Source organism: Musa acuminata, unplaced genomic scaffold (assembly GCF_036884655.1).
Source record: "Musa acuminata AAA Group cultivar baxijiao unplaced genomic scaffold, Cavendish_Baxijiao_AAA HiC_scaffold_1137, whole genome shotgun sequence".
Lineage (NCBI taxonomy): Eukaryota > Viridiplantae > Streptophyta > Magnoliopsida > Zingiberales > Musaceae > Musa > Musa acuminata.
In genome coordinates, this window is record NW_027021349.1 from 3,652,634 (window position 1) to 3,663,207 (window position 10,574).

Here is a 10,574-nt window from a genome sequence, read left to right on the forward strand (position 1 = left end):
TATTTTTTTTTCTCAAACAGTACTTTTAATTAAAAATATATATTCAAATTATTCCTAAAGTTTTACTATCCATTACAGTGTTTTGATTTATTATAACATTTTTGACATGTTACGGTATTTTAGTCACTATAATAAAAATATTACAAGGAATCTAATTAGATCTATAATCCCAATCAAATTAATTTTAAGTCTAAAAATAAATATGATATTGTAATGATCTATAAATAATGACAATCAAGAAGATATGATATAATGTCACTTATAGTGTTTTTCAATATTTATAGTATTTTGAATACATCAATAAAATATTATTAATATTATTAAAAATATAACAAATGAGCCAAATGAAAATATTATTATTATAATAATTAAAAATAGTAAAAAATAATAAAAATGAAAGGTATTTTAGATTTTTTAAATTATAAGTATTGTTTGAAAAAAAATTAAAAAAATTAAAATCCCCAAACTATGAATATTTTTTAACGAAAATCGTCGTAAATAAATAAGCATAAACTTGTAATCTTATTAGAATACATGAGACATTTGAATCAATAATTTCTCATTGAATTACAATTGTGACACAACTGCTCACATTTCCTACATTGCGGGAAGCAAGTGGGGAGGACATTTGGTGAGCTTTCTGATGTCTTTTGGCTGTCAGTGGCCAATCTTTTCATTCCATGCCAAAAAAAGAAAAAGAAAAAGAAAAAATTGCTGCTGGCTACAACTCACAAACTACAGTTCACCAGAGAGAGAGAGAGAGAGAGAGAGAGAGAGAGAGAGAGAGAGAGAGATGTCATATCAGCAGTGAGCTGTGATGCAGAAATAGAGGCCACAAAAGCTCACATGGGAAGCATTTGCATTCTCTTCAGTGCCAAGTGGGGACAGTCTAAAGAAGCCTTCCAATTGCTACTCACCTTTCATTGATATGTGCCACAGCCACACTCTGTGCTGCCATGAGATCTCTTCATGGGTATCTAAACCACTGCTCTTGTTACTTTGGCATCTTTAATCATGTGCACCAATCTCTCTCTCTCTCTCTCTCTCTCTCTCTCTATATATATATATATATATATATATATAAAGAATGGATCTGGAACTTGTATTACAGAAAACAATTAACACTCAGAAATGTATCTCAACCTCAGAGACAAATGTAACATATATATAAAGAATCAGTTAGCTGGCTATTCATCACTACCCCAAGGAAAAAGCTACAAGCATACATGAAAAACCTGTAAAAGTACTCCAGATAGGCAAGAGTATCAGGCCTTTCTCACTCACTAGCTGCTGCCAAAACCATAGCTGTCTTTCTTCTTACCAATCTCGATTACATGTGTCTGTCGGCCTTCAGTGCTCGAAGACGATGGATTCTGACCGTACTCGCTGGTTGCTGCACTGTGATCGCCGCCGGTATACTCTTGAGTCGCCAGTGCCATTTTCCTGAACTTCTTCATATCCTCGTTGTACTGGCTAGAATCATAATCAGAGCTGCCATACGAACCGTAAAACCTGCTATGGCCCGGTCTGATGCCTTCATTCAAATCTTCAAGAGACACATCTCCTTCCAAAGCACGGATGACCTGATTGGTTTTTGGACGGATTTGGGTTAGTAAAATGTTGGAAGTAGCAACACTAAGTGCAAGATTAGTTCAAAAGTTCATATAGTCGTTTAGCTTCAGACAGAAATCAATTAACTCAGACTGTAAGTGCAAGATTAGCTCAAAAGTTTGTAGGCTTCTAGAAAATAAGATGCAGATTATTGCATAGAGAATATTCCATCCAAATGTCATTGTCTGTCAAGCAAGCAAAGAGAGAGCTGACTTCAAAGAAGGCACATGTTTCCCAATTTCACAGATTCATTAAACATGCCAAACATAACTTCAAATTCATAAAAAACCTAATGCAAACACAGCCAAACAAAGAACATGCATTCGAACAATGTGACAACAGAATAATGAAATCCAATTAAAAAAATACAGAGTAGGGCAATGAAACAGCACCTGGCTCATCTTTGGCCTTCTTCGTGCTGAGTGGCGCACACAAGCAGCAGCACAAGCAATCATGCGAGCCATCTCATCAGGGTTATAGTTCTTTCCCAATTTTGGATCAACAAGGGCATCATAGTTGCCATCTTCTAGAGCTCGAGTAAGCAGTGGTCTTGCCTGCAGTTACAAACAAAAGTTTGGAAGGTAAGCAGAAGCAACATCATGGTAACAAAACCAAGGCATGCAAAATACTAACCCAGTCAACTAAGCTATCATCCATGAAAGTTTGGGATGAATCAACAGGACGCCGTCCAGTGATTATCTCCAGAAGCATGACACCGAATGAAAAGACATCTGATTTATCAGTGAGTTTGCCTGAAGATGCATATTCAGGTGCCAGATAACTGCAAGAATATGTAGGCTACAGGTTAAACTACAGTGTTATCACAGACATAAAGATCTTAGAAAACATCTTAAATTCTTCATGCTTGCTACAGTTCAGGAGATAACCACTACAAGATTTCTAATCGTGCTGTAAGACTGGAATATAATAGAAGAAACATCTTTAATCATGTGCTGTGAGAATTAAAGTTTCAAAATTTCAACAAAGCTTTGATAGCCAGTAGACCAGATTCTCAGTAAAATATTGACAGAAAATAAGTGACAAAAACCCATAGAGCAAAGACCATAAGTTTCACAAAGTGCGTCTTTAGAAGAAGCCATCCAGGCAACATAAACAAGTCAAAAGACAAAGCAAATTGTAATGAGGAAGAAGGAAGCATACCCAAAGGTCCCCATAACTCTTGTTGAAACATGGGTGTCACTATCAGAAGCAATCTTCGCAAGCCCAAAATCTGCAACCTGCAAAATCATGAGTAGATAAGCTAAAGAGGAAGTTAACAAAAATTTGCAGCACAAAATAAAGCTCGTTGATCTGGAAGGTTTTAGAAAAAAGCAAAGGTATACATGGAGAAAATGATAAAGAAAAAAGGAGCACTTGCATCTACTTCATCAAATCAAATCAGTGTTGCTAATATGTTTTATTATGGGACAAACTGCATCGCTAATCCTTGAACTTTGGATCAAATTAATTTATCTGGTATATCAGTTTAGTTGACAATTCAAGAGGATGTGCCCTAATTTTTGTTTTGTTAATCATGCTAGGCATGTTTGACAACTTTTCTCACTGAGATTTATGACATACACAAGCCTAGTGATGCAGCTAGATCAGCTTTTCGCCAAGGTTTATAACTACAAGTTGATTGTTGGACCTCATCAAATTGAAAACTGAAGTTAAGAATGCCAATTTTAAAATTTGAAGTTCTAGGATCAGTTAAATTAACTGGAAGTCCAAGGACTAATTATGCAATTAACCATTAGTGCAAAGACATCATTTGATAAGGAAGTTTTTAAAGTGATAGAAAAAATTTTAAAAAACATCAAGCTAATTTGTTGAATGTAAGTCTCATGACAAATTAAAAGGCTGTTAGTGGACATTTTCTTGCCTTAAAGAGTATGACAAAATATAAGCACAACCAGATTTCTCTAATCTCAATTTTATCTGGTTAAATTTGAGTCATTGGCCACCAAAAAAGTGTCATGAGGAACTAAAAGATTGTTAGTGGATGCTTTCTTGCCTTCAAAATATTAGCACATCCAGATTTCTTTAATCTCATTGGGTGTTCATCTGGTTAAATTGAGTCATTGCGCCCCTCCAAACCCCCCCCCCCCCCCCCCCCAACACCAAAAAAAGAAAAAGTTGGTCTTCTTTGACAACTTGAAATTTACAGGAATTTTATTTGATACGCAGCACATTCATAATGATTGAGAGATCAGCTGTGATTATTTACTTCCTGCATCCAGAAAAAAAGCCAACCCATTCTGACCAAGCCAGCTTTTACATTCATCAGTTAAGACATGGGATGAATTGTGGATCTGGTCAAGTGAAATGAACTCCAATCTACAGATTGATGCAATAAATCTTGTTCAAGTGGTATGCTGGATTCCATCACATGTAGTGGGGCCAAATCAAATGAAGACATTGTTTTTCATGCTCTTCAAACTCTAAATTTGACAAAATACATAACTGTTCTCAGTATGTGAGGAACCATATATTAAATGCCGAAATATTCTGTTCTTAGCTCTGGTTGTGTATACAAGAAAGACAGTCTGGTACTTCAACTAGAACATGATAAACCTAAAAAGGTGTATGCATACCTTTGCCTCAAATTTGTAATCAAGAAGAATGTTGGCTGCCTTTATATCACGGTGAATAATCTTAGGGTGGCCTGAAGATGAAAATACAATTCCATTAGGAACAAAGTCAGAAAATAAAGTTAGGCAGATCAACAGTAAGAAACAAATTTTTAAAAAAGTATTAAGGTATAAAAAATGAGAACAAACTCACAGTCTTCATGAAGATATGCCAATCCCTTTGCAGAACCCAGTGCAATTTTCAGTCGTGTAGGCCATTCCATAGTTGGTCGACCTCTTCCTGGACATAAACTACTTTGAAATGAAACGATCTAGCAGCAAAATAGTAATCCAAAGAAGGATGAAAAATGTCTAAAACATCACAATGAAAAACAACTAGTACAGAGTCTCACATATTGTAGTATACATTTTGGGGACAAATCCTACCTTATTGCAGGATTGTAATCAAAGGCGTACAGATTCAACATCTATTATCTCTAATCAAACTCTTGTATACAGTACTAGCAATCAAACAATAGTCACAAGGACCAATTTTATAATTAAATGCCGCAAGTAGTTCGATGCAATCAATATTTCTGAAATTAGACAAGTTAATTCAGAGAATTTAGCAATTAACTTGTTGAGTAATTACCGACTGGGTCTTCTTGTCCTTTTAAGTTCACTTAATAAATCCAAACATAATGGACTGGACTAAATATGTTACATGCATAAAGCTGATGCAAAAACCTGCTGAATGGTCCCTCTCACCTGAATATGCTTATCAAGATCAAGATGTCTTATATATGATAAAAGACACTTACCATCTAAAAGTGATCAAGAATGAATTTCTAAAAAGATTATGTCATATAAATTTTCTTACATCAAGTTGACACAAGGAATGTTAGTATCATGATCAGAGAGCTTAGCAACAAAAGAAGATAAATAGAACACAGCAGAATCATCTAAGCTAAAATTCCCAGCTGAAAAGATGATAGAATGCTTACCATGCAAATGGAATTCCAATGTATTGTTTGGAACAAATTCATAAACAAGCAGCCTCCTGCCTCCAGAAATGCAGTACCCAACCAATGAAACAAGATGCTTGTGATGCACACGACTAATGATCTCAACCTCTGCCTGGAATTCACGCTCGCCCTGTCCGCTACCGGTTTTTAATTGTTTGACTGCAACCTCCTTGCCATTGGGAAGCACTCCTCTGTGAACATAACCAAAACCACCTTGTCCAAGGAGATTAGCTTCAGAGAAACCATCTGTCGCCCTAGCCAGTTCGTCATAAGTGAAGGTACTTTTTGAGAAGCCAAGGGCAACACCAGGAGATGGTGGAGTCAGTGGAACCTCAGACCCAGAATAATTGGAGCCAGAGCCTCCACTGCTGTTTATCATAGGTGGAGGAGGTGCAGGCGGCGCATGGTTAGGTGGGTGCGGAGGACGCGAAGCAAATGGTGGAGGAGGAGGAGGTCCTGGAGGCACTTTGACGACATGATCTGCTAGGGGTGGGGCATTCTGTTGCCAATACTCGCCATACCGTTCATCTGAAAACAACCCCCACATTCAGTTCGTTCAAATATCTTTTGCCAATTGGAAATCCTAAAATGCCATAAGAAAGGCAGCTACATTATATTCAAACTGATTCCTAAAGAAGAAATAATAAGGCAACCATAACAATCCTCCTTACAGGATTAAGGATGTCATCATGTGATGCACACTAGAAGCAAGTCAACACCTGTTCAATGCAAATCTTATTTGCTAAACCAGACAGCAATTAGAATTCTCAGGACTACTACTTGTTAGGATTTACACGAAATGTTAGGCCATCTTCTATGTCTCCAAAATTGCAGACATCAAATCAAACCTTACTCGGGACTTCGATTCACAAAAAAATAAGCAATTACTTTGACAAAACAACCCAATCCCTTCTTGTTCTCTGCTTAGACGATTAAGACTCGGTCGGGTTTAATTGCCCTTTTCTAAGTGCCAAATAAGGTTTCATAGATATAAATTATAATCATGAGCAATCATCAGGAACAATATATATGAAAAAGCAAAATCTGTACCTTTGACTCGGTCATTAAATTCTTAGCAATAATTTATACCATCTCCTAGTTCAAAGATCTACCTTTTCTCCTATAATAAGTCCGTCATCAAATGATCTTAAACCACAACAGTATTCCCAAAAATACAGGAAGAACAGGAGTTTAAACTACAACATTAATCCCAAACCGAGGGGAGGAACAGGAATTTTTGTAAGCACTGTGAAACAGAACGGATCTGAGCTGCAACGTAGGCTATGGATCACGTAAAAGGATTAGGTAGAGTTTTTCTTCCGTAGATCTATTCCAAAGAAAAGTAGATCCAACCTTTCCTTTCTGCTGGAAGCGGCGGGGGAGCTCCGTAGTAATGGGACGGCGGTCGCCGCGACCGGCGCTTCTTTTTCCAACAACAGATGCAGGCGAAGCTCAGCAGCAAGAGGATGACCACCCCGCCCACCGCGACTCCGACCACGACCGAGGTCGAGACGGAGCTCGACGACGGCGATGGGGAAGAGGGCAGTGACGGGGTAAACAAAGGAGTCTCGGGTGACGGAGGAGAAGGCGAGGAGGGAGGAGATCCACCGGAGGGCAACGGCGGGGACGGGGCGGAAGGTGTCGCCGGCGGAGTAGGAGAAGAGCCGGAAGGGCTGGAAGGAGGCGGCGAGGCCGACGGCGGGAACGACGAGTTGGTGGGGGAGGGCGGCGGAGTGGACGGGATGGCGGGCGACGGAGGGGAGGCCGGGGGCGGCGCCAAGGGGGTGGCTTGGGGAGGGGAGCCGGCGGGTGGTGCGGGGGAGGAGGTTGGCGTCGGGGTCGACATGGCCGACGAATGCAGTAAGTGGGTTTCCTCCTCCTCCTCCTCCTCCGCCTCTCTCTCTCTCTCTCTCTCCGCCTTGTCGAAGGTGGTGGTGTGAAGTGGGCACCAATGAAAGCTTGGCGGAAGGATGGAGATGTTTTGCTGTCCGACCCATCATCAGGGTACAGGTATTGTAGGATAATACAGCCCTACAATACCTGCATCCTGCCTGAGCCTGTACAGCTCATCCAGAACAGTGAAAGGTAAGCAACAAAGATAAAGGCCTATACCCATGTGGACTCAACTGAGAACTACTCTTGTACTGTGCATGACTCCCCACCGTTCCATTCCACTAATTCCTTTTCACAATTAAAGCTGATTTTTCATTCTCTCTCTCTCTCTTAACTGAGAACTACTCTGATACCGTGCTTGGCTCTCCACCGTTCCATTCCACGATTCCTTTTCACAATTAAAGCCGATTTTTTTTTTTCTCTCTCTCTCTCTATTTGATAAAATCATTTAGTCTCATGTTTATAAATCCGTTGAATCTCCCTTATCCGTAGAGATGCTTTTTGAAGCTCACATATCCCAAAAAGAACAAAATCGTGTAGATATATACATCGTCCAAGCAGATAATTTTTTACGAGCCTAAAAAAAGGGCTTGCAACAATGGTTGATCGACCAAATTATCCCTTATCAGATTAGCGCTAGAAGAATGGCTCAAAGTCTACACCTCGATTGAATAAACTCGCTTCCGAGCCGTACATCCTTTGGAGCTCACATGCTCCGAAAAGAACAAAATCGTATGGATATACCCATCATCCAAAGTGGATAATTCCTCACGAACCTACAGACCGCACTAATGATCGATCCAAATTGTCCCTTATCAATATTCTACTTTTTTTTTTACAATAAAAGCTGATTTTTCCTTGCCAATAAATATCTCATCTCTTTGAAAAATTATTTTCCTGCATTTGCCACCTCATTGTTTACTACAGTGACAAATGTGTTTTCAGATAGAATTGAAGATGCATGATGTAGCAAAATTTTCTGGTTTCCTCTGTTTAGAAAGTTAAAACATGAGATCCTGCTGCAACCTTTTTGTAAAGGAAAAAAAAAAAGAAGAATGTTAGCACATGTTCACGAGAGGTAGCTGTTTGAATGGTTGGTAACCTTTTCTTCATCTTAAAGATACTAGTCAGAGGGCTTCCTTTGTTTGCTTCTCAAGGGAAGGGAAGAGGAAGACGAGACCAGCCATGCAACATCTATTTCAATGATCACCTGTGTAATCTCTCTTGAGTCATCCAACTTTTGGATGAGTATGAAACTGCTCCAATCTGTGTGTGCCAGCTGCATACATATTTGAGTGAGATAGGCCAAGTGCTATATGACCTGAGCAAAAGACAAAAACAAGCATCGATCGATCGAGAGAGAGAGAGATCATTTACCAGCTGCATACAGATGTGAAGGGGATAAGAACAGCTTGGCAGGTCTCACACTCGATTGAAAGTCTTGGTTTTGATGAGGGCCTTCCGGTGGGAGATTTCTTCCAACTTCGGCCAGCATATCGGAAGAGATTGGAGTGAGCGGAAACATTTGAGATCTTAAGATCAGTGGTTATACGTGTTCTTACAGCCTGCAGTGATTAAAGAGACGATGACCTGAACCTGGACACAGATCCGTTTTCTTCGTTGCATGAATGCTTGGCTTCTTCGGGGACGCCATTGATTCCGGACAACGCCCCGTGACTCGCGGAAGCAAGCGTGTGCGTGGTGACGGTGGACTTCCACAGGTCTTCGAGGAGACATCCCCATCCATCCATCTAAACGTCACATTTGATTGGTTCGCATAATAATATCGGAAATCGAAAAAGAAGAAGAAGAAGATGTCAACTAAGCTGGTTTTAACCAACTAATAACATATTATTTATTTATTTATTTATTTATTTTTAATTTTTAATTCATACCTAACTATATGAGGTTCTTAAAAGTATTAAAAAAAGGGAAAAAGATAAAGAGCAAAGTTCAGATTTGATCCAAATAACTTGTGATAAACTGTGATTTTTTAAATAAATAAATATATAAATTTAAAATATAAAATATAAAGTTCAAAAACTCTTAAAAATGTCATTTTTAAGTTTTATAAAGATAAAGAGCAAAGATCAGATTTGAGCCAAATAACTTGTGATAAACTGTGATTTAAAATATATATATATATATAAATTTAAAATACAAAATATAAAGTTCAAAAACTCTTAAAAGTGTCATTTTTAAGTTTTATAAAAACATATTTTAGATATTTTAAATTTGAATATTTTTAAACCCAGTGATAATAATGGTTGAAGGAATATATGTGCTGTGTTAAGTTTAGAGTACTAACTAGTAATACATGTATATATATATATATATATATATATATATATATATATATATATATATATATATATATATATATATATATATATATATAATTCATTATTGGTTGATCCTCTACCTAAAATCAATAAGACAAGTACATCATCATGACTAATGTTGTATAATTATTGGAATAATCACTAGATGATTTGATTAATAATTAGATTAAATATGGATGAACTAAATTATAAAATCAAGCTATCATCTATGGGTTGCCATAGCATAAAGGAATCAACATATACTTTTGTTAGAAAGAATCGACGATGGAATTTACCATTGTCAGTTAAGTAATAGGAATCCATGCTACAGGTGCAGCGTAGGAAGCTTCTGTCGTTAGTAAATGCCAGCCCACATGTTTTGTTGGTTCTTTGTCGGAGGTTATATCGAGATATTATGATTTATTAAATTATAGTTATTTGTACTAATATCGAACTAAGCTTGCTTAATAGTTTATTCTTAGTCTCATCTTTGAATCTTGAATTTTGATGATAAAATCAATTGATAAGTTTATAGACTAATATACTTTTGAAATAAGTGACACAGAAATTACTTCGATCAAAGACTCGAATCATCAAAGCGTAAATTGTCGAAGCAGAAGAATCAAATGTTATACTAGGAAAAATATCATATTACAAATTGAATGTCGAGCTAGAGGATTGACCGACATGTCCGAAGATTAGACTGTGTGTTATAAGTTCAAGCATCGTGCTAGAAGGATTGGGTATTGTACCAAAAGATAGAATATCGTAGGAAAATCAACACGTCAATAGACCGAACGATATGCTGAAGGAAATGACGATGTCCTGGAGATTTGGATGAAGTGTCAGAAGATCGGATGACATGCTAGAACGGCACACAACGTGCTGAAAGCTTTATAATTGTTTCGAATATGTGATTAGAATGTTAAAGTCTTGATCGAGGTCTTTTGGGTCAAATTGAGTTGGTATTGGTTCGAAACTATGCCAACATATCAAGGAACATATTGGGCTTGAACCAGGGTCAAATTGGGCTTGTTAAAAGACTAAATCGATAACCTAAAGCAAGCTTGAGCGATGGTACCGCCAAGCCCAAGTGGTAGTACCGCTTGAGTCAGTCGAAAAGTATTGTTTGTGCTATTTTGGCGGTAGTACCA

At 37.8% G+C, this 10,574-nt stretch overlaps 1 protein-coding gene across 1 annotated transcript; it reads right to left on the reverse strand.

Annotated features, from left to right (window-relative positions):
• Window positions 1–1,147: 1,147 nt before the first annotated feature.
• Window positions 1,148–7,183, reverse strand: LOC103999700 (proline-rich receptor-like protein kinase PERK1). The gene is made up of 8 exons (XM_018820013.2): window positions 6,560–7,183; window positions 5,186–5,734; window positions 4,396–4,482; window positions 4,206–4,276; window positions 2,773–2,849; window positions 2,245–2,392; window positions 2,004–2,165; window positions 1,148–1,583 (listed from the first exon to the last, which is right to left on the reverse strand). Exons 1-8 carry the CDS (start codon window positions 7,050–7,052, stop codon window positions 1,284–1,286), a joined length of 1,887 nt encoding a protein of 628 aa, XP_018675558.2. The 5' UTR covers window positions 7,053–7,183; the 3' UTR covers window positions 1,148–1,283.
• Between the last annotated feature and the right edge of the window lie 3,391 nt (window positions 7,184–10,574).